The 24,649-nt window shown below is 45.2% G+C and overlaps 1 protein-coding gene across 4 annotated transcripts in view; it reads left to right on the forward strand.

Annotated features, from left to right (window-relative positions):
- Hdac4 (histone deacetylase 4) overlaps positions 1 to 24,649 on the forward strand; it is a 220,993-nt gene that overhangs the window by 103,583 nt on the left and 92,761 nt on the right. For all 4 annotated transcript variants that reach the window (XM_028755330.1, XM_028755327.1, XM_028755329.1 and 1 more), the window contains exon 3: positions 10,551 to 10,792. In XM_028755330.1, coding sequence (XP_028611163.1) covers positions 10,551 to 10,792 — 242 coding nt within the window. The remainder of the gene's footprint in view (positions 1 to 10,550; positions 10,793 to 24,649) is intronic.

The raw sequence follows: 24,649 nt of genomic DNA on the forward strand, positions 1-24,649 counted from the left end.
TGTGTGTGTGTGTGTGTGTGTGTGTGTGTGTGTGTGTGTGTGTGTGTTTTAATCATATATCTGAGCATTTCTGCTGAAAGGAATGTGTATGGTGGTAGAATGTCAGTTCCAGAGCACAGGTTCTCAAGCTGCAGGGTACCCACTGTCAGAACAGTGCGGGGGCGGGGGGTCCCCAAAGACAAGCTGGCTGTAGTGAGATGAGGCCTGGGCCTTTCTGGCTTCCAACTTGGAGCAGTGCCTCTCATAGGACTGGACACAAGAGCTTACCTTCTCATCTAGAAGAAGAAACATGGGATTAATCAGTTGCCTCTTACTTCCAGAACTGTGCATGGAAAACTCAGCTCAGAGAATACATAGAGCACAGGCTATGTGTGGCATGTGTCTCTCCCACCTCAGTAAAGCAGAGAAAGCTAGTACAAAAGATCTCCTTCCTATGAGGCCCAGGCCATGCCAGTGTGTTGTGCCTGCTTGGTGCAAAATGTTCTTAGATGTTTGCACTGGAAAGTGCTTTTAATTTTTCCACTCTTAAGTCCTTCATACATTTGTACCTACATGCTCACATACACATTAAATAATTGTAATTTCATTTCAGACATCTTTGGAAATTGCAGATAAATCAGAATTTTGAATGGAGTCTAGATAGGGCTCTTCAGTACTTGTGAGTTGATGGTCTTAATAAGTTTTGTGCTCTCAGCTAGGCGGTGGTGGCGTACGCCTTTAATCCCAGCACTTGGGAGGCAGAGGCAGGTGGATTTCTGAGTTCAAGGCCAGCCTGGTCTACAGAGTGAGTTCCAGGAAAGCCAGGAGTACACAGAGAAACCCTGTCTCAACCCCCCCCCCCCCAAAAAAAAAAAGCTTTGTGCTCTCAAGTGCCAAGGGAAGATGGAGGTCGGAACACGTGTGTGTAAATTCATTCACTTTAGAAATGTACAAGAATGACAATAAAAACATAATATGCCATAAATCCATCCCATAATAGCACTCATTCCAATAACCAAAGTCTAATTGCTAAACAGTGACCTACATGAGGGTCAAGAAAATTGTAAGAGCCAGAACAGGTCATCATGTTCCATCAGAATAGAGCAAATCTGAAACCTTTGGGTTTCAGAACTTGGGCCAGACCCAAGACTCCCTGTGACTGTGCGCAGGACTATTTGAGTATCTGTGAGATCTGTAGCTAGGAGAGACTCACGTCATTAGGATATTGTAAAACACACCACCCACACTGGAAGACTGATCATTTAGTTTAAAACTTGGCAAAAAAAAAAAAAAGCAAGCATTTGTCCTCCCTTCTTATAAAACCTTCTGGTCAGAGTAACAAGGCAGAGAGCATTTATAGAAAGAACCCAGTGAACACTCGAAGAAGCAACTATGAATCCAGAAGTGTGCTACTAGCAACAGCCGTGGTTAGCTGCTAACACCCACCCGGGCTGTCCCCACCAGTCTCCTAGCTTCTTAGGCTCTTGCTGGAAAATCATAGCCAGATCTGCCAGGCCCTAAGAACATATCCCAGTTGGCAGAAAGCCAGGGCAGGGAGTTCATTGATCCAGGCAAGCGTCACCAGTAGAGCTGCAGGGCAGATAGCCAGTGTCTGTAGCTGGCATGTGTTCATGAGAGGGGTGGGGGTGGTGTGGGGAGATCCTTCACATGTCCTGGCACATTACAGTGTCTTTAAGAGAGACAATTTTCTAGCAATGCCTGACATTACTGGGTCCTGATTCAAACAATATAAAATCCATTTTTGAGACTGAAGAGTGGGGTGATTTTCTGGTCACTTGATAAGCATGGAATTCTTACTGACTTACTTGGATAGGCCGACAGTATCTTACTGTTCTATAAGAATCTTCCACAGACATTTGTCGGGCACGTATGGAAGAGGTGTATATAGGTGCATAGAAAGTATGAGAAGGACCAGATGAGGAATCCATTGCACAATTCTCTCTGCTTTATGTACTTTGAAAAACACATGCATGCGTGAGTTTGTGAGTGAGTGCCTGTTTGCATGTGTGCGTGTGTGCATGTGTGCTAGCCTACATGCCCACAGTGCAAGTCAGTTCACTCTTTTACACCATGTGAGCTCTGGGGCTAGATAGAACTCAGGTCTTCACATCTCCTAAGCCACCTCACTGGTCTTGCTTTGTGTCCTTTTGAAATTGTTCCCCAAACACCTAAAAATGAACATCTAACAAAGGGTGGTAAAGCCAGCAAGAGTGAGAGGGGCATGCTGGCCACATCCTGGAAGGTGGAAAGTGGGTTTTGGAAACCTCAGCTTATCTAGCAGACACAACAAAGCCAGATCCCTCTCCAGAACACTGAGAGTGACTGGGTGATGCTATGGAGTGCCTTTCCCTCAGGAAACAAAGTGGAGGCAAGCAGTCTGCTGGTATGGAGGCAGAAGAACCCCACCCTCTGCAATTGCTGTATGACTCTTTTTCCCTTCTAAAGCTGCCCATTAAAGGTTTATTTGCTACAGACTATGGCGCAGAGGTCTTCTGCCTGGAGACAAAATCAAGTTGAGGATTTGTAAGTGTAACTAGAACAGAGGCCTGGGTGACTGTATTCATGACAACTGCCAGGTCCTCCAAGGCTCAGCCTTTATTATGCAGGGCTGAAGTAGCAATGGATATCTCTAAGAGAGAGAAGGTGGCTGGGAGCAGAGGCCTTAGGCACCAAGCTGGAGGCTCCCTGACTGATGCCCTCAGTGTGAGAATCTATTCAGTTCTGTTCAATCTGAGACAGGTAGCCCCAGGCCAGGTTAAGTAGCAGTAACTTCGAGAGAAGAACACTACCCATGATATACCTGAGCTACTCCACACCCCAAGAGCCATTGATCTGAATAGCATAAACGTGCAGGAGCTGTTGCTCTTTGAATGTGACTGTGTGCTATCAAAATAGCAGTAGTAATGACAAACTTTAAAAGGTGAGGATATACATTTAAGATCTTGTTGGGTATAAGAAAAAAGAGAACGATGGAAAAATGAGAAGGAAAGCTAAAGGATTATTTCAGGAGTTTCATTGTCATGCATTCAAAGAAAAGGTGGTCTCAATTGCTTGATCCAGAATGACCCTGAAATACCTATGAGAAGTGTCCCTTGTCTGGAGTGCAGGACTCAGCACTGAGGGGCCAGACTAGGGAGCCCAAGTAGGCAGTCTCAGAACATCAGGAGAAAAAGAAGTCATGGCACAGGGTCCAGATTCGATGCCTTTTTCATTTTCAGTGATAGGCATAGCAGCAAGAAGGTATGGATCATGAGTGTCTTCTCATTTCTGATGGCATGGCCTTCAGTCTGGCGTGCTTCCCACAGCCAAGGGAAGAAGCCTCAGTACTTGCCACAGGTGCAGGTTTGCCCCTTGTACCTCCTTTCCAAAGCAGGTTGGGCCTGGCCTCCTGCAGAATGAGAAAAACCTAGAACAAGAAGTATAACAAAGGTGATGGGAGAATTCTGTGGGACTTAAGCCAGGAGAAGTTAGAGAAGGCAAACCTGGGTAGGAAGTTGCACAGGAGACCATGCTGCCTGGCCACATAGGAGCAGGTGGATCTTTATGACAGGCATTTCTATGGCTAGCCACCTGCTCTCTTGTGGACTGGGTACCCAAGTGAGCCTGTGTAGACATGTTTTGGTCCATATCACCTCTCCTGCTTCTTGCCCTTCCACCCTGGTTGCCTGCGAACACTGCTTTCTCAGAGGCTGCTCAGCTGCACCTGAGTCCTAGAGTGGCCGGTGGTGCAGGTAGACGAGCAAAGATACTGAGCAGCAGCTTGCTTCCTGGATCGGAGGAAGTCCGTGGGAGTGCCCACCAGACACAGTGCTCGCTAGTCCTTGCTTCTTGGCATCATTCAGGTGCTTGCCCCTGATAGGCAATGGTTATTTGTTCTAGAAGTTTGAGCTCCAAAGGGCCTCTCCACCTTAACCTGCACCTGCCACTGTAGTCTACTCATGTCCACTGCCTTTGTTCTGACCAGTGAGAGAATGCACACCTTCTGGATCGCCCATGACACAAAGAAGCAAGAGAAACTTAGGTCCGAATGTGTTTTCCCTGGGTAGGTGCATGGCGTTTCCAGGGACTCAGTGAGAGAAAATCTGGGACTCTGCTAAGTACCCGTGTTCCTTCTTGCCGTTTACTTGATGACTATGCCCTTGGTTGTGGATAACGTGCCATGTTGCAAGATTCAAGTTCTGCCCGTCTGGGCTTTACCCTTCTTCCTCCCACTCTTGCTCTGCTCTACCCCCATACAGACAAATGTCAGTGAGAGGAAGCTATGGTTACATAGTTGAAATATCTATTATTTTTCCCTGGAGCTGAATGAGTTCTTCTTTATGGAGGCGACCCTCAACTCTGGCGTGTTTCCCAAACAGTGCTGCTTTCATTCTGTGTCTATGTGATGGCGTGAAGTGGTGTCAGAGAAAGAAGAGTGACCCACGTAATGGAAAGCAGGATCTGGGAGGGAGAGCTGGAGGCCTTTCCTGTAGGAGGGCTTGCTCCCAGCAGACCCGTCTTTCTCCTCTGAGCACTGAATGTGGGCTTTGTGTCCTCACTGACGTCATAGGCCCAATTGTATTGATAAGCTTTTCAAAGCACAGCCTATGGAGGAGTTTTCAGCCCCTCCATACAGTATTCCTGAGCATACAGGCGTTTTTTGTTCTGATGCTGTATTCTTTAAGAAGAGAGGATTTTGTTTTCTTCTCTTGGAACCCTAGGTCAAAAGCACCAACAGCTTCTGTTGGGAACTTGTGGCATTTCCAGTGGTTTTGATACAGAAATAGCACAAGTCATTCTTGTCACAACTGCTAATGCCATGTTCTCATGAGTGAATGGGACCCATGGCCTCAATCTCTGCAGCTTGCACTTGAGCAGGGCTACACCCAGGCTTCTTGGCCTCTTGATGATGGCTGTGGGGATGAGCAAACCATGTTCTCAGGAGCCCATGGCCGAGTCTCCTTGCCTGTGTGGGTTCCAGGCCTTATTTTGGGTCTTCCAGGGTGGCCTTACTTGAGAGGAAGCAACATCAATGACAAGGTATGGATGTGAGTTGCAGGTAACAGAGGGCCTTTGGTCTTCTGCTGTCTTCCACCTTCTGTGGCCAAGAGTGGACTTCTGATTGGTACTTCAGGATATAGGCCAAGGCAGGTTTTCAGTCCTTCCCAGTACTTACTATAACAAGGAAATGCTTCTTGGAGTTCACTGGCAGGCAGACTTTACTGAAGGACCAGTCCTGGCACCCAGCACCATCCTCTGTTCTCAAATAGGACAGTTGAGCCTAGGCCCACTGTGGACTTGAAGAGGGGTCTCAGTGAACTGTCACATGGGTCTTCTTTGCTCTGTGGTGCTTGAGCTATGGGAATGATAACTCCCTTTCTTCAAACCTCCAGTGTAGGCACTCTCTAGAGACTTGTTGTCCACACAGAGCTCAGAACAAGCCCTCCCCTTGGCTCTCCTCTTCAGCTGTCGGGCTCCTAGAAGTTAGGAAGTGGAGACTGGCCACCATGCATTTCTTGTACAGATGAATGGAAAAGAAGACCTGGGCAAAAATCTTCAGGCTGATTGGCATTTGTATAGGAAGTTCAGACACCTGTGGGTCAGGAAGCATGGGCACTGCCTGAGTGAAGAGGAGACAGCCGTCTTAGGCTTGTTCACCATGCATGGTGAGTGAGCATGGTAGCCCTCCACTCACCTTTCAGTCCAGCTCACAAGTTTAGGACACCTTAAAGTACCCAAGGTTACAGCTTCAAAACAGCCTTTAAAAGAATGCCTTAAGAATGAAAACATTAGTAAGTTGAGCATACGGAATGAAGATTCAACAGAATTCAACACAAGTGATATGCTCTGCCTCACCCTAGCCTCAGCTTTAGTTTGTGAAGATGAAGGTATGTTCAGTGCATGGCAAGCCCCTTCAGAGTGCCCCTCTGTGTTCTTCTTCAAAGAGTGCTCATATCAGTCTCACATGCTGGTTGTTGTTCAGAGAACCCAATGGCCCTTTTACATTCTTTGGTAGGGGCTGGCCAGCTTGGTCAGGAGCTATACCGCCTGTTTTGCAGTGGGAAGACTCACTGGTGTACTCAGTGGTGGCCTCTGACTGAGAAAAGAGCTTCAGTTGCTACAATACTCCCTTTAGGATCCTTTGGACCCAGTGTGAATGTGATTTCCTTGACCAGCTCAGCAACAGGGAAGTGCTACTGTGGAAACTGCTCCAGCTAGCTATCTCTCTGCCCTACAACTGAGGAGGAGCCGCTAAGGAGCTCAGTCTTGCCACTACCTGGAGCTGCCCATCCCACCCCCAGCTGCCCTCTGTACACCTTGCCCTGCCAGTCCCTAAGCATTCAGTACCCCCAGTTGTGCCCATAGAGGCCAGAGAAAGGTATTGGATTTCTTGGAGCTAGAGTTCCAGTTGTGAGCTGTTTACTGTGGGTGCTGTCAACTCCAGTCTTTTGGAAGAGCACCAAATAAATATAACCTCTGAGCCATCTCTCCACTATCTGTAAGTTTAATTTTTTTCAAATCCTATTTTTAATGATGGTTCTTAAACACTTTAACCTCCCTTGTAGCCTACTACTCATCATAGATAGTAGAAAAGAAAAGTTTGGGGGTAGGGAACTAGACCTGTTTAGAAATGTTTTTTGGAGCAACTCTGGTCTGTATTGTCTGGAAATTAGCAGTTAAGTTCATAGGTCAGCAGGCATCGGCAGCTCCATCCACTTTCAAACACTTCACAGATAACCAGCAGTCCAGTTCGGTAGAGTCAAGTTAGCAACACTGGTGACAGGACCTAGCAGAGACAGCCAGGCCTCAACCTTGGCTCAAGTCAGCAGGAATGACCAACAGGAACACCACAAGAAGTTCTTGGTTGTGCCTCTTTCAGTGAAGGGAAGACTCAAGACCTAAAAGCATTGCACAGCTGTACCAGCAAGCCAAGCCCTGTCTCCGTCGGTCCATCGAGTCCTGTTTATACTCTTCACACATCGCCTGTCCTCCATATGCCTTGCCTCAATATGCCTGTCCGTCTCAGCTGATATCACTCTGCCAATCAGCCTGAGTCCATGAAAGTGGCAAGAAACTTCAATACCCACCAGAAGAGAGAGAGAGAGAGAGAGAGAGAGAGAGAGAGAGAGAGAGAGAGAAGAGTGTGTGTGTGTGTGTGTGTGTGTGTGTGTGTGTGTGTGTGTGTGTGTGTATTTCTCTCTATGGAATCCTGACAAATGCAGCTCAACTGTGCAATGTAAGGCAGACCAATACATGCATGTTGTTAGCAAAAATCCTTCCATCACATGTCCTTTTGAGTACTTGCTTTAGCAGAACATCCTCTCTCCTGTGTCTGCTTCATTGAAACATTCTTTCACAAGTCTGCCTTAGTCTTTGACCTATGTCCACTTTAGGAAAACAATCCTTCGTTTGCCCCAGCAAAACACCATCCAACACAATTGACTCCATTGAACCCTTAAGTTTCCACTTCAACTATCCCTGTTACCAGTATGTGGGTACATGGGCAGGAATGATTGGCATGTCATGTTCTTGAAGTTAATTCAAATGATCCTTTTAAAGGTTGTATATTTGATATTGAAAGAGCTGCTAGTAATTCCTAATGGTACCCTCCTGTGAAAATCAGAGATGGGCAGATGGCATGCTCTTGTGGCCAGCATCTTTGATATACCCTTGTTAATGTGTAGATCATAAGTCATGTCAGCAAAATTATAAGAGTCACACCTGCCCCCCTCTCCCAGGCCCAAGTGAGGTAACACACAGAAGAAGACAGCTTGCAAGCTGTGATATAGTGCCATGGTTTCATTAATTCTTCATGAGTTTTTATTTAAGCCAAATTATCACTGTTTAACTAGACATTTAAGAATTTAAAGTTGAAAGCTGGGTGGTGGTGGCGCATGTCTTTAATCCCAGCACTTGGGAGGCAGAGGCAGGCGGATTTCTGTGTTTGAGGCCAGCCTGGTCTACAGAGTGAGTTCCAGGACAGCCAGGGCTACACAGAGAAACTCTGTCTCGAAAAATAAATAAATAAATAAATAAATAAATAAATAAATAAATAAATTTAACGTTGAATGGTTATAGGTTAATTTTCACCCCTAATCAACTCATATTCTAAAATAAAGTGGCTACAGACTAAGCCCACCAGGGACCCTATGTGTCTCTATATGAGAAAGATGATGTAACTTACCTCAGGAAATCATAAGCACACTAAATTGCTTGAGACAGTCGTATTTAACCAGAAGTGGCAAGTAGAGGATCATATATGTGAGTTCAAAATGGGGAACAGGTAAAACCCCAGCATGTAGCAGCAGCTGTTACCTACTGTGCCCTGAGGACTGAGGAAGGAGCTTACCCTGAGGTTCTGTCAGGAAGTCTTCCCTTTCCTAAACTGAGATTGCTCAGTTTAATTCCATACCCTCTATAATGTCTTTTCCTTAAAACATGGAAATAATGTTGTTCTACAAACGTGGCCTTATAATGTTCCTATCTTGTTTAATTTTGTAATAAGAGATTAAAAAGGATAAGGCAGGGAGAGTAATCCAGTCCTTATCCCTGTATGTGAGAGAGAGCCCCTGCCTGTGGTGCAAGCATAGCTCAAATAAAAGGCTTCTAGTGTACCTAACTTGAGCCAAGATATGCAAAGTAGAAACATCCCTGTAGACAGTCAGAGCCTTGCCTCACTGATGAAGAGGGGCAGAAGCCTTGCTGATTCTCAGTGTGTGTGGCAGGAGGGGTTGGACATGAAGATCCAGTTGCCTTTAGGTTGCTTGGTGGCCCCATGGCTGGGCAGGCTGTTAGCCCAAGTCCTACTTATTCCATAGGTTCTGTCTGCTCCTACCCTTTTGACAGTCCAGCCTTGGAGGATTCAGTGGAGACCACAGGCCTAAATCAGAAGTCAGTGTGCTTCCAGAACTTGTTTATGGGAAGACAGTGACTTTCATTAGGAAACTCAAGAGGATCTGCATGGTGGCTCACCCCTCCCTTCTGGGCCCTATGGACTCTCTGCACAGGAGCTGTATCTTGAGGCAGGACACCAGGGTTCTGGTGTTAGAGTTCTCCGGAGTCTTACTCTGTGGACAAAGCAGAGTCCTGGGGCCAGAGATCTAGTCCTTTGGTAACCTAGGCCAGCTTTGAGACTTGCTGTGTGGGATCAAAGGATTGCCAGGGACCAAGAGCAACAGGTAACTTTCTTATTCAAGTCTGTGAGCTCAATATTGTCAGTTAGTTTACCCAGGAAGAAAGTTTAGGGGAGCTCTTGGTTCAAGAATACCTTGTGTCTGTAAGTAGAAGGCCCTAAACATTTAGCCAAAAGCAGGGATACAGGGTAGCCACTATTAGGACTCTGATCAAGGTCAAGTTCATAAGGGGCTTTCTGGAGGGAAGATCTACATGGCCCTTGCCCTAACCCAGTGAATGTCTGCATAGCCACCTGTTGATGGGTGCTGTATAGTAACCAGCCCTAAACTGTGCTTAGAGCTTTCTAGCACCCATGGAACCCATGCATGACACACTGCTCCTGCCTGTGGCAGGAGTGGGGCTTCTTCATAAAGTTGGCAATTTCTTCTTTATTATTTATTGTGTTTTTAAAACTTTGTGTGCATGCATATGTGCATTTGGGTGGTAAGTAGGTGATGCATGCTGTATGTGTAAAAGTTAGAGCATAGATTTCAAGAGTTGGTTCTCTACTTCCACTGTGTGGGCCCTAGGGACTGAACTCAGATTGTCAGATATGGTAGCAGGTGTCTTTATTCACATACACTATGCCATCTCTCTGTCCCTGTGTTGGTCCTTTAAAACTTACCTTTCCTCCACATTGTTTCTCACACTTTAATTTGGAATCAATTTTGTAAGCACTGAGATTGACTCGGCTTCTGCTTTAAATCAGAATCACAGTGGACTCTCCTTGGCACAGTGTGAAGGCAGAAGCCACCCTGATGAACACTCGTGCTGCCCGCCAGGAGTACACTTTATTGGCTGCAGTCGGTTGGGTAAACATGTTTTTCAAGAGGGTGCTCATTTTACCATGGCAACAGGCTCTTCGATTGAGTGTCTATCTGGACCACTTCTATGGCACACACTGTTCTTGAGGCTCATACATAGCTCTGCAGTCGCTTCATTCTTAGAGAAGGGGCAGAAACAAAGTACAGGCAGTTTGTCCATCCAAGTACTGGCACTTGGCTTCTTGCTTGGCTAAGCGTAGGCTTTAACTGTAGTTTCCCTTGATTGACTTTTCAATGACATCGGATGGACCTTTGGGCCTGTAGTGGGGTCCTTTGAGAGTGGGGCTTCCCATTTTGGCAAAGGGTGGTGGAGTGAGAACTCAATGCAAGTATCTTTCCTGGCCAGATCTCTCATTACCATTAGATCTTTGTACTTGAGGGCAGAGCCCTGGTATCTCTGAGCCTTGTGCTTTGAGCCTATCAGGCCTTTGGCTAAGGGACACTAGATGCCCTTTGGACCACCAACACACCATGATAGCTGCATCTAGGCTTTACAGGGAAAAGGGACCCAGACCTCAAGGCTAGCTTTGCTGACATAGTGACTCACTCTCCTGTGTTGTATTCTCTCCACAGTGGACGTGGCTACAGCGCTGCCTCTGCAAGTGGCCCCTGCAGCAGTGCCCATGGATCTGCGCTTGGACCACCAGTTCTCACTGCCCTTGGAACCTGCATTGCGGGAGCAGCAGCTGCAGCAGGAACTCCTAGCACTGAAACAGAAGCAGCAGATCCAGCGGCAGATCCTCATTGCAGAGTTCCAGCGTCAACACGAGCAGTTGTCCCGACAGCACGAGGCACAGTTGCATGAACATATCAAGGTGAGCAGCAGCCTTGGGCTGTGTCATACGTCCTTCTAAGAGCTAGGACATGTGAGTGAGGTACCCTCATGGTAACATCTGCTTCTTCTTCCCCATGGTTGGTATGATTTCATCTAGTGCTGAGGTATAGACAGGTGACAGCTACTTTTTCTGTGCCCAGGATGGGCGTCATCCATCTAGTGCTTAGTCCCATAGACCTGGTATCTTCTGGGTGACACCTGCTCCTTCTATCCCCAGGATTGGCATCATCTATGAAATGCTAAGACCTGAGAACAAAATACCCTCTGGGTGCCATGTGATTCCTTCTTTGCCCAAGGCTTACCCACAGAGTGTCAAAGCCCAGGAACCAGGCGACCTTCACTGTAAGGCTTCGGCAATGTCCTAGGCTTTATGTGCATCCTAAAGAGGACTCAGAACCTCATGGTATAGAAGTTGCCTTCTAAAAATACTCATAGGAAGATGGGCAGCAGGAAGACAGACCAAAAAGTGATGGATACCTCAGAGGATTCAAGGTTTACTGTGGTTTTTCTCAGATTTCTCCCTGATACCCCCTTCTCAAAAAAAAAAAAAAAAAAAAAAAGAACAAGGGGGGGGGAAAAAAACACCTGTTAATGAAGACCTTCTTTATGCCTACTCTCTACAACTATTTAATCTGATCCCCGAATTTCAGATTAAGTAAGTTGAAAAGAAACCTACACAAGTGGTAAATAGATAAAAGCTGGCAGGCCAGGGAAATCTCTACTGAGAACCATGTTGAGCCACACTGTCCAGTAGAAACTCTGTTTGCAGTAGTAACAGTAAAGCAAAAAGCCTCCCATACGAGTTGTTCAAGTTGCCCACAGCTGTGTAACAGAATCATGCAACACATCATAGCTTTAGCAACGCACAATATTTTCTGTGGATAAGGGATGGGTCCTGCGCTGAGTGTCATGTGATTGCACTGTGTTGGTCAGGGTAGTCGCATCTCTGGCCTAGCTGGGCTAAGGATAGAGGATGTACAGTCAGACATCACTGTCCTCGTCCATCACTGTACAGAAGCAGCTTTCCCAGAACCACCTTGCCCACCCAAGAGAACAGGACCAAGATGGAGTCCCAGCATCTAGGACCCCTGGTCCTGGATTGGTACTAACCACTCTGCAATGCTGCCATCACTAGACCAGTCTTATAAGCGGTGGGAAGGTCCTGGGCAATGACCTTATCTATAGGCTATACTGTGGATTGTTGAAGAGGCGACACAAGATTCCTCCCTGGTTTAGATGGCAGAGCCCCACCTGCCCTGGTGAACAGGCCTAGTAGCAGTTCTAGGTTCCCTTTCAGGAATGTGTGTACTGAGAACATTGTCCTGCTTGGGCCTTGTGAGAAAAGAGGATCTAGAAACCTCACCCTGGGCTCTGAGAGCTGCCTGTAAGGAGACTGGGCCTTTGGTATTGTGATGGTTGAGTGTTCTGGGATGTGGGGATGATGATGATGATGATGATGATGATGATGATGATGATGATGATGGTGGTGGTGGCTGCTGATGGCTGCTGATGCTGCTCCATGCTCTTAGGTTTGGAATGGGCTAGTTAAGGACTGACTCTACCAGGACCAGGCTCTTCATCCTCGAATCCTTTCCTGCCTGGTATGAGAGGCCACCACCAGACCTAGGAAAAAAAGCCTTGCTGACAATCACCCAGTGCTCTGCTGAGGATGGCTAGGGCCACCTCCTAGGGGGCCCTGTTTTCCAGGACTAGGAGCTGGATGTTTCAGGTTGGCCTCAGGCAGGGGCTGTGTGCCAGCTGGAAAGCAATAGAAGTCATTTTAGGCAGTGGCACCCACTGGCCCTGATGTGCCAACTGACTGACTGCCACCTTACCAGGCTGCTGCCATATTTTCGACATGAGCCATAGCCTCCCATATCTGTGCCTCTCAAAAAGCAATTTAACCCCAAAGTCTTAGCTTTTTTTGTGTTCTGTGTGTCCACAGCTTCTCCATAGCAGCTTCTTGACCCAGTGTCATCATGGTATCTCCTCACTGTTTTTAGGAGTTTACAATCTGTCCCTTCTCTGTGCTTCCAGGTCTTGATGCTGCATTGCACCTCTGGAAGGGCCTGTAGGATGGCCACTGTCCTGTAACAGTGAGCTTTTTGCTGTGCTTTGGAGTTCCTGTCTCAGAGACTGGTTCTGTAGCCAAGTTTCTGGCCTGAGTCCCTTTCAGAAAGTTGGCTCTGTATACAGAGGAACTCTGCCAGGGATTCACCTATGCTACTTCTATGCTTTTGGGTGGTATGAGTGAAGACCAGACCAAAAGTTTAAAAACAGTAGAGTGAGCACTGTGCCATAAGACACAGATTCAGGACAGTAGACTTCAGCTGGACACACCCTTACTGTACTGGCTACCTCAGAACCAGCCATACCTGTGCTGAATGTACTGGTTTTCCTCCAGGCTCTGTAGACCCTGGCCAAAGACAAACTAGGGAGCTCTATGGAATTATAGTTTACCTGTGGTGTCGCTCCCATTGAACATTCCTATTCACAGCTGTTTATACACAGGATCCTTGTCAGCAGCATGCAGCGTGACAGGAAGATAGACCAGATGTGCAGTGGGAGGCTCTAGCAGGTGTAGTGAATAGTCAACATTGTGTTCTTGTTCTGTCAGTTGATTAGATGTTCCCATGGTTTGAACAGTGAGAGTCTCAGAAATAAATCTCCTTATCTGTGTGAGTTTTCAGGGCAGTAGCAAGAAGCATAAAGAAGACCCTTGAGTTAGGGTCCCATCAGCCCGGGTGCACTTCTCTGACCAGTCTTGCTTAGCACTTAGATATCTGGTGTCAGTCTAGGTGAGTCCCTAGCAGGATGCTTCTCCACCCTATATTTCTAGACCCTAGAAGAGATAGCATAGGCCCAGAAACCTAGCTTCAAAGCTGGCCCCTGAGACAAGACTTGAGCATCATAAAAATTCAAGGTTACATTTTCCTTTGTGTTTTAATCATTTTTTCCATTAAAATTGAGATTTAAAAAAAGCCTTTAGACTATAATTGTGTCATTGCATTAGCAGTCCTTTGTTTTGATGGTTTAAACTCTCTTCATGCCGTCATATTGTTAACAACACTTGGCAGTGGGGTTTGTCAGACAGATTTCTTGAACACACAGTCTAATTAGTGTCATTAAATCATCAGTCAATTTGAATAGAATTTATAATTGGAACAGGAGTAGTTTTTAAAGTAAAACTTCAGTTGGTAATTTGAAGTAAACAAGGTCTTTCCAGGGGTTATAATTCTCAGAATCACCCTATCCCTGCTGCAGACCTGGTTATTTTGCTCTTTTCTCCCCAGCCCAAGGGCCGGGGTGGGGCAGCTGAATGGAGAGGTACCGCTGTGTCACTAGCTGGAAGTATAGAGGCTGTCTCTGTTTCAGACCCAGGTGGCATGGGGAATTAAGAGTGGCCCAGAGTACTCACCTTGTGAGTTTGCAATATTAGTTTTAGTATTTAGAAGTACTTTTTTTTATATCAAAGAAATGCACTTTCTAGGGTTTATACTTGAAAAGTAGTGCAGGGTTAGCCAGATGTCCCTGGGCCCTGCCCCTCTCCTTCTCCACAGAGACTTTAGGCCCCATGACCTGGAGTACAGGCCAGCCTTGTTTACCATTAGGACTTGGTACAGCAGTTCCCTCCTCTGGGAGAAGACTGCTCACTCACTCCATCCTAAATGCACATGTACATACTGCTCCTTCTAACCTGTCCTTTTGGTTAAAAGCATTCAATGTTTAATTACTGTAACTGTCATACATGCACTGTCCAGCTGAACCCCGACACTCAGCTCCCCCTTTTCCATGTAAATCCAGTCCCCCAACCTGAGGGGCCATGGATAGTCTAAAATGAATGACACAGAAACTGACTTTTCAGCTTCTTCAGAAATTGCCAGGCATGCTGTCTATAATAGACACGGATCATCCTGAGAGGCTGGATGGGAGGCAAGTGAAAGATTTAGAGAACATCCATTCTGCTATAGAGCAGAAAAGAGCATCCACATTGCTGTGATACAAGACCCTTGGGCACAGCTTTCAATAGGGCTGGTACTACACCGTTTTAGCAGTGACCACCTTTCCTAGGGCCTGAGAAACAGGGTGAGGGACACTCCTGGGCCATCCGTCCTTCCTTCATTGTCCTTTCTGTCCTCTCCCACATTTCCTGCATGTCTTAGTCAGGGTTACTATTGCTGTGCAAAAACACCATGATCAAAAGCAAGCTGGGGAGGAAAGATTTTATATGGCTTATGTTTCCACATCCATGTTCTATCACTGAAGGAAGTCACAACAGGGACTTAGGCTGGGAACCTGGAGGCAGGAGCTGATGCAGAGGCCATGGAGCCATGGTGCTTACTGGCTTGCTCCCATGGTTTGCTCAGCCTCCTTTCTTACAGACCCAGGAATACCAGCCCAGGGATGGCCCCACCCACATCCTATATCAATCATTCTTTAAGAAAATATGCTACAGTCTTGCCCATAGCCCAGTCTTATGGAGGCATTTTCTCAGTTGGGATTCCTTCCTCTCGAATGACACCTAACCTGTGTAACGTTGATAGAATGTTTGCTAGCACATCGCTTGCACATCCATGACTGCCAGTGTAGTCAGCCTTCTCTGTATGCCTCGTGGCTGTCTTCATTCTTCTATGATTTGCTGTGCTGGTTTCACTTGCAGTGCTGGTCGTTTCTCGTAGGCGTAGGAGTGCTCTTTGTGAATAAGGACATTATTTCAGCCTCCACCATTCATTTTCACTTGATACAGAGTAGTCACCTACTTTTCCTATCGTGAATCAGATGTTCTTTCTGAATAGATTAAAAATGCCACCTCTGTTCCCTCTCATGTGTCTGTGTCCCATTTACATGTCTGTGACTATATCTAGCTTGCTCCCTTGCTGCAACCTTATTCTGGCACCATGTAGCTCCAATGGTACCCCCATAAACTTTAGACTGACTGCCCATCTCCCCACATCATGTCACTCTGCCAAGAGTTTTCTGGGCTTGTCTGGCCTGTTTCTTTTCCTTGATGAACTTCACAACCATTTTCACAAAGTCCCCACAATTAGGCCAAAAATTACTTCGGATTGTGAGGTAATGGCTTCCTAGTATTGTACTTGAGAAACAAATTATTTGTTTATTTATATTTCTACCCTAATAAATCCTTGTTTTTATTTTTCACTTAACACATATAAATATTTAATCTGGGACATATTATATTTTTGTCTTTTTGTGAATAAGTCTGTTTCTGTATTTTTATTTTTCTTGCTCACTTACTGCCAGTGTATAGATGAGCACTGGATTTCATCCTTACATGTTATCTAGAATAACTGGATAGAATTTTCTGATATTGATTTTTTTTTCTGGATTACGCATGTTATCTGCAAACAAAAGTCATTTCCTTTTATTCTTCTTCTGAATTAATTAAAATTTCCTCAACTCTTTCAAGATCTGTGAGACCCTCCTGGAATTGTGGGCCAGTCCCTGCTTTGAGCTCTAGGCAGTTGCCTATGCAGAGTCCCGACTTACATCCTACTGCTATCTTTGTGCCAACCAAGACTACAGCCTCTCTGAAGGAGCAGCAGCGTCAGCAAGCTCCTTCCCATGCCGTAGCCTCCAAGGTCTATATAGTCTAAGCGGTAGAGAATGCTGCTCAAGTTCAGGTAGTCGACTCCAGAGGAAAAGAACTTGTGTGGCACTGGGGACCAAGGTGATGATATTACTTTACTCAGTACTGTGACCAGATACCTGGGAAACAAAAATTTGAGGGGAAAAGGGTTAATTTCACCTCACAGTTGAAAAAGGGATACAGTCTGTGCTCAGTGAGCTGTGGTGGCAGAAGCATGCGGTGAGTGATCATTTCTGGATCCATCAGGACCAGAGAGAGATAAATTCTGATATCTACCACTTGTTTTTTTCCTTTTTTAAGCAGGGGCCCCAACCCAGGGAATGGTGCCACCACATTCTGAGCATATCTCCCATCTGTTAAGGGTGTGTCTGGAAATACCCTCACAGGTGCACCCAGGGTTGTTTCCTTGGTGCTTCTAGAGCTTACCAAATTAACAATGAAGATTAACCTTTACACTGTTTGTTCTGAATAGTCCAGGGCATGTTGCTGAAGCCCTATTCATGATGGGGAAGGACCCTGTGCCCCAGCCTGATACCAGGAAATCATGTCCTTGGTTATCTGATCATCCCTATTAAGCCCAAAGAAGTTATGCAGATGAGCCCTGCACCTGGGGTTCAAGTTCATCTTCTACTCAAGAGCATTGATGGCCACTCTGGTGCCACCCTGACTATGCCTCATATGTCCCAGGAGCTCCTGGCTCCCGAGCTTTGGGTTTCCCAACTGTCTTTTAACTCAGCCTTCTCCTCTGGGCTGTGGTGTCTGCAGACAAGGATAGCTTTCTGTATATTTACAAGTCTGTATATTTACAAGTTGATAATCTTCACAGAACCTTGAATATTGTAAGATAGAAGCAACTAACATTTGCTACTCTTTGCTGACTCTGGCCATCAGTTGTATGGTTTTCACAGGTTCACTGACACCTTCTGTGTATTAGTATGTTAAGGACTAGGCCCTGCTGGCACCTAAAGGTGCCATGGCCTGGAGAGTCCAGTGCTGAGCTAAAATTTGAAGGAAAATTTGGAGTCTGACTGTTAATTGATGGGGTGAAGCTAGAAGAGCTGTATACTCTAGGAGGTGCACAGACTTTCTGAGAGTGTATACAAACACACACACACACACACACACAAATACATAAATGCAGGCTGCTGTGCTGCTTTGGGTCTCTGCCCTTAGACTGTTCCTGTTGTCTTTTTCCTCCTAACCACCTCTGTTATTCTTGACACCCTGTACCTTAATGATGCTGTTGCTCTGGCCCACGGGATACCTCCTGTACCAGCCCTGGCACAGGCTCCACTGTTGGCACTCGTCTTCCTTCCCTAGACCTTCCTGATGGATGGTGCACCTGCTTCTCTTTTTAACACTTGAGTGTATGGGCTCAGACCCATAGGGGCGTGGCTCGCTGCTGAGTGTGCCTGGAAGGATGAATTGTTTCCAGAGTGCTGTAATGAGGTTGCCTTTGGATTTGAGCCAGTTGGTCCAGTGGAGACAGAAATGGTTTCTCATTGAGAGCCCTGGGACATTTTAATCCCAAATGCTCCATTACTAACCGTGGACAAACAACACATGTCCTGCCAGTCAGGAGGTCCACACTCATGCTCTGTTTGTATGTTTCAGCTAAAGACCATAATGGAGCCTGCCCTGTGCTTATCTCGGGAAAGCACATGAGAATCTGCCTTAAAGGCTCTCTGAGCGTCTTTAAATAAAGCTACAGAGCAGCGTATTAAGCTTTGGTACCTTTAAGGAAATAAATATCAAGATCCATCAAGACAGGATTTACCACAGCAGTCTGGTTGTGTCCTATCTCTTCCTTCTCACATTCTGCTCACACTTGAATTTTACACTATCTTCAAGAATGTGCTTGATTTACCCTCGTTTTATCTCCAGTGTTACCTTTTTAAATAACATAAGGATAGAGAACAAGAGAGCTGCATGTCTAGTGTGATGGTGTTTTGCAGTCTATCTGTCTGTTGTTTCTAGCTATCTGCTACTTGCTGTTTATCCTGCTCCTTTTCTAGCTATATACTTAATAAACTCACTCAATTCAAAATGATAAGTATAGCAATTGTAGAACATTCTCTGCACCATACAGATAAGGCTGATGGATGTTAGGGTCTGTCCCTAAGTGTCAAAATGGGTCAGGAACCAGCTTTCATTGAAAATACTAGGTATGATTAAAGGGTTATACAAATCCCTTATATGAAACCACACAATATTTTTTGAGGTCCAGTAATGTGAGGAAGTTGGCCCAGTGTCTGTGGGCAGTTTGAGTCTAGTTTTAAGTCTAGATTTTCTGTATTGCTGAGCTAGATGCCCTGGTGATCAACTGTAGGTGATTTACTTATTCTTAATTTCACATTTGGAATTACTTTCTAAAATATAATTTATTTTTATTTTACATTCATTGATGTTTTGCCTGCATGTGTGTCAGAAGTCCTGGAACTGGAGTTACAGATAGTTGTGAGCTGCCATGTGGTTGCTGGGAATTGAACTCATATCCTCTGGAAGAGCAGCCAGTGCTCTCAACTGTTGAGCCATCTCTCCAGGTCCTTGGTATTACTTCTAGTCAGAAAAATGCCCTTGACTTATTAAATATTGTCAAGTTGACAGGACCTAGAATCACCTAGGAGACAAACATCTGACATGTCTTGGCATTCTAGGTTGGGTTAATGGATGTGGGAAGATCCACGCTAAATATGGACAACACTGTTCCATAGGCTGGGCTCCTGGACTGAATGAAAAAGAGAAAGTAATCTGAGTAAACCCCATTCATCGCTCTCTGCTTCCTGACTGGTCTTCACCATGATAGACTGTGTATTCTCCAGCTGTCCTAGTTAGGGTGACTGTTGCTATGGTGAAACACTGTGATCAAAGCAACTTGGGGAGGAAAGAGTATGCTTCCACATCATCGTTCATCATCAAAGAAGTCAAGACAGGAACTCAAGCAGGGCTGGATCCTGGAGGCAGGAACTGATGCAGAGGCCATGGAACGGTGCTGCCTACTGGCTTGCTTCCCATGGTTTGCTTAGCCTGTTTTCCATTTTTTTTTTTTTTTTTTTAATTTCTTTTTTTTTTTTGAACATGAAATGCTTTTTTATAGCATGTTTTACAAGGGGAGGGGGTAAGAGGGTCCAGGTGGTGGAAAAGTACAAAATCTTCTTGGCCTGTGCCTTGAAACATGTCATGGTCTATATGGTACACTGCCTTGAATTATGATCTACCTGCAGTTCTTCAGAAGATATGGTACACTGCTTGAGTTATGGTCTCCCTGCTATTCTTAAGAAGACATGGTACTCTGCTTTGAGTCTATCTGCAGTTGCTAAGCAGGATCTTGCAGCTGCCAAGCTTCAGAGGACATTGTGCAGGTGGGGAAAGGTAGGGGGTAAGGGTAAGGGCGAGGATCCTGGCTTCTGGCATCTCCCCCTTCTCTGTTTAGTTAGAGAAGCCTTCTTATGTTCAATCCCAACTATGTGAGTTTTGAATTTGGATGTCTAATTATGGGGGGTCTTAGACAAGTTCACAACCCCAAAACACTGATGTGAGACAAGTCACATCGATGGTCGAAGGCTTTAGGCTGTCGACGATGGGCAACGTCAAGGGACTCTGATGTGGGTGAAAGGAGGGTGAGAGCCCTGTCTTAGGCCATGTAGGCTGCACCCACTCCCAGCACCACGCACTCCTTTTCGGCTGCATTGGGTGGGCCCCTGGGAAGTGGACCTACAATAATCCCGTCATTGGGCTAACTCACAGCCATCCTAGTCTCTTGTAAATGTTCAAGTTACCAACCATTTGTCAGTTTGGGGTGTAATATTGTCATAAAGGAAGGCTCCCCAATGTTAGCGGCCATATCAAGGGTGGCCTTGGTTTAGGAAAAAGCCAATTTTTGTTGTGGTGATCAAGAGGCCAAGCTCTCTAGCGAGAGAAATGAGGGCAAAGCCAGGCATACCAGGAACCCTTCTGGAGGGCGTGGAAGTCTAGGGGTCGACCGTAGGGGGAGGCAGGGGAGCTGACAGCTGTGTCAGTCTCCTGCGGAGTCACTTCTGGATCCTCTGCAATTTTCAGCTGATGGTAATGAACTTCAACTGCCTTCTTGATGGCAGCATCAACCTGGTTCCATGGACGACAGGTCACGGGCGATGATCTCTGTCTTGCTCAATCTTGATGTCGTGCGCACATCCTCTCAATGAGGGTCCGTCCGGATGGGTCCGTGCCTCGAGCCCCACCCACGTCTGGGTGCCACTTGGCCCGACCGGCGAGTCCTGGTTATTCGTGGGGGCGAGGAGGACTGCAACCTGCTATTCTTCAGAAGATATGGTACACTGCTTGAGTTATGGTCTCCCTGCTATTCTTCAGATGATATGGTACACTGCTTTGAGTCTATCTGCAGTTGCCAAGCAGGATCTTGCAGTTGCCCAGCTTCAGGGGACCTTGTGCAGGTGGGAAAAGGTAGGGGGTGAGGGTAAGGGCGAGGCTCCTGGCTTCTGGTCCATCTGGGTTAGAACTTCTAATAGCAGGCATCACGGGTGATTCAATTTTACCTGGAAAGAAAAAAGAAGGGGATTCTCAGGGAGATTTCTCTTCCCTGGATGTAAATTGTTATTCATCGTATTTATGATTGGGCCTGGCTTTGTGAGGGTATCTATTTTTTCCATTAATATTTGTGGTAGCCGGTTAGCTGTGCCTTCTGTGGTATTGGGCAGGCATATCAGTCCTCGGCTCCATAAGGGAACTGGGACTGGGGCATTCCCTTTATGGGTATGAGGGTCCTTCCCCATATCTGTGGCAAAGTTTTGTTGGTCTTGGTGGTGCCCGAGGTCACCAACATGGTCAGCAAGAGATTTGCCATGAGCTTTCAGCTTTAGAGAGAGAAAAGTGAACAAGGCATGATGGAGAGTATTTCAGGGGGACTCCTTCTGGGGGGGTACTGTTCCCCCTCTTTTGTTTTTAAAGCCAATTTTTCAGAGTTCTTGTAAAATCAGGGCAGAAGCGCCAACAGTTGCTCCTTCCACACTCAGAGAGTCATGAAGGCCTTATTTAAGGATATATAAATCTATATTAATAATCTTTTGTCAAAGGACTTTTATAGCTCCACTGACAATCAGACTATATGATATATCGATTAGAAATAGCTTTTTCTACTTTTTGTTAGATTACCTCTCTTTTGTCAATTAACTGTTGAGGAAGTTAGGGTTTACCTCTCTCTTGAGAATATTGAACAGAGATTTAAATTCTTTTGTGGAGAGCTTAAAATAGTATCTTAGCCAATTTGCATCTCCTAGAAACTTTTGAAATTAATTTAAAATAAATAGACTCCCTTTTTTTTAAATCCTTTATCTGTGTGGGGTTTTTATTGGGTATTATACGTATTTACCTTTCAATGTTGTCTCCTTTCTCATTCTCCCCCCAAAACCCTTATCCCCTACCCCTTCCTCCTAATTTTTGTGATGGTGTGCTCCAAACATCCTCCCAGTCCCATCTCCCTGCTCTCGAATTCCAACACAGTAGGGGATCCAAACTTTTGGGGACCTTGGCCCTCCACTTTCACTGGAGTCTAACAAGGTCACCCTCAATTCCCTATACAGGTGCTTGAGTCCCTCCCTTTGTGCTCTCTGGTTGGTGGTTTAGACTTTGGGAGTTCTGGTTGAAACTTTTGATGCTCCTTCTAAAAAGGACCAACGCATTCATACTTTGGTCTTCCTTCTTCTATGTGAGTTTTATGTGGTCTATATGAAGATTCTTAGAAATTGTGAGCTTTTGGGCTAATATCCACTTATCAGTGAGTGCATACCATGTATGTTCCTTTGAGATTGGGTCATCTCACTCAAGATGATATTTTCCAGCTCCATCCATTTGCCTAGGAATTTTGTGAACTGATTGTTTTTAATAGCTGAGTAGTACTCCATTGTATAAATGTACCACATTTTCTGCATCCATTCTTCTGTTGAAGGGCATCTGGGTTCTTTCCAACTTCTGGCTATTATAAATAAGGCTGCTATGAACATGGTGGAGCATGTGTCCCTGTTGTATGTTGAAACTTCTTTTGGGTATATGCCCAGGAGTGGTATAGCTGGGTCCCTAGGTAGCGCTATGTTCAATTTTCTGAGATACCGCCAGACTGCCTTCCATAGTGGTTGTACCAGTTTACAATCCCACCAACAGTGAAGGAGTGTTCCTCTTTCTCCACATCCTCGCCAACATGTACTGTCACCTGTGTTTTTGATCTTAGCCATTCTGACTGGTGTGAGGTGGAATCTCAGTGTTGTTTTCATTTGCATTTCCCTGATGACTAGGGATGCTGAACACTTCTTTAGGTGCTTCTCAACCATTCGAGCTTCCTCAGTTGAGAATTCCTTGTTCAGGTCTGTGCTCCATTTTTTAATAGGGTTCTTTGATTGTCTAGAGTCTAATTTCTTCAGTTCTTTGTATACCTTGGATATTAGCCCTTTATCAGATGTAGGGTTGGTGAATATCTTTTCCCAATCTGTTGGTTGCCGCTCTGTCCTATTGACTGTGTCCTTTGCTTTACAGAAGCTTTGCAGCTTTATGAGGTCCCATTTGTCAATTTTTGGTCTTAAAGCACAGGCCATTGGTGTTCTGCTCAGGAACTTTTTCCCTGTGCCTATGTATTCCAGGCTTTTTCCCAGTTTCTCTTCTATTAGTTTCAGTGTGGCTGGTTTTAGGTGGAGGTCCTTAATCCACTTGGAATTGAGCTTTGTACAAGGAGATAAGTATGGATCAATTTTCATTTTTCTACATGCTGACCACCAGTTGGACCAGCACCATTTGTTGAAAATGCTATCTTTTTTCCATTCGATGGTTTTAGCCCCTTTGTCAAAGATTAAGTTACCATAGGTATGGGGGTTCATTTCTGGGTCTTCTATTCTATTCCACTGATCCTCCTGCCTGTCTCTGTTCCAATACCATGCAGTTTTTATCACTATTGCTTTGTAGTACAGCTTGAAGTCGGGGATGGTGATTCCTCCAGAAGTTCTTTTATTGCTGAGAGTAGTTTTCGCAATCCTGGGTTTTTTGTTATTCCAAATAAATTTTAAGATTGCTCTTTCTATCTCTGAGAAGAATTGAGTGGGAATTTTGATGGGGATTGCATTAAATCTGTAGATGGCTTTTGGCAAAATAGCCATTTTTACTATATTAATCCTTCCAATCCATGAGCATGGGAGATCTTTCCATCTTCTGAGATCGGCTTCGATTTCTTTCTTCAGGGGAATGAAGTTCTTGTCATACAGGTCTTTTACTTGCTTGGTTAGGTTCACATCAAGGTATTTTATATTATCTGTGACTATTTTGAAGGGTGTCATTTCCATAATTTCTTTCTCAGCCAGTTTATCTTTTGAGTAGAGGAAGGCTACTGATTTGCTTGAGTTAATTTTATATCCAGCCACTTTGCTAAAGTTGTTTATCAGGTTTAGGAGTTCTCTGGTGGAAGTTTTGGGGTCACTTAAGTATACTATCATATCATCTGCAAATAGTGAGATTTTGACTTCTTCCTTTCCAATTTGTATCCCTTTGACCTCCTTGTGTTGCCTAATTGCTCTGGCTAGGACTTCCAGTACTATATTAAATAAGTAGGGGGAGAGTGGGCAGCCTTGCCTAGTCCCTGATTTTAGTGGGATTGCTTCAAGTTTCTCTCCATTTAGTTTAATGCCGGCTACTGGTTTGCTGTAAATTGCTTTTACTATGTTTAGGTATGGACCTTGAATTCCTGACCTTTCCAAGACTTTTATCATGAAGGGGTGTTGAATTTTGTCAAATGCTTTCTCAGCATCTAGTGAGATGATCATGTGGTTTTTTTCTTTGAGTTTGTTTATATAATGGATTACATTGATGGATTTCCGAATATTGAACCAACCCTGCATTCCTGGGATGAAGCCAACTTGATCGTGATGGATAATTGTTTTGTTGTGTTCTTGAATTCGGTTCGCTAGAATTTTATTGAGTAATTTTGCATCAATGTTCATAAGGGAGATTGGCCTGAAGTTCTCTTTCTTTGTTGGGTCTTTGTGTGGCTTAGGTATGAGTGTAATTGTGGCTTCAAAGAATGAGTTGGGTAGTGTACCTTCTGTTTCTATTTTGTGGAATAGTTTGAAAAGAATTGGGATTAGGTCTTCCTTGAAGGTCTGATAGAATTCTGCACTAAAACCGTCTGGTCCCGGGCTTTTCTTTGTAGGGAGACTTTTAATGACTGCTTCTATTTCTTTTGGGGTTATGGGA

This window comes from Grammomys surdaster, unplaced genomic scaffold (assembly GCF_004785775.1).
Source record: "Grammomys surdaster isolate TR1022 unplaced genomic scaffold, NIH_TR_1.0 126059, whole genome shotgun sequence".
NCBI classification, from domain to species: domain Eukaryota; kingdom Metazoa; phylum Chordata; class Mammalia; order Rodentia; family Muridae; genus Grammomys; species Grammomys surdaster.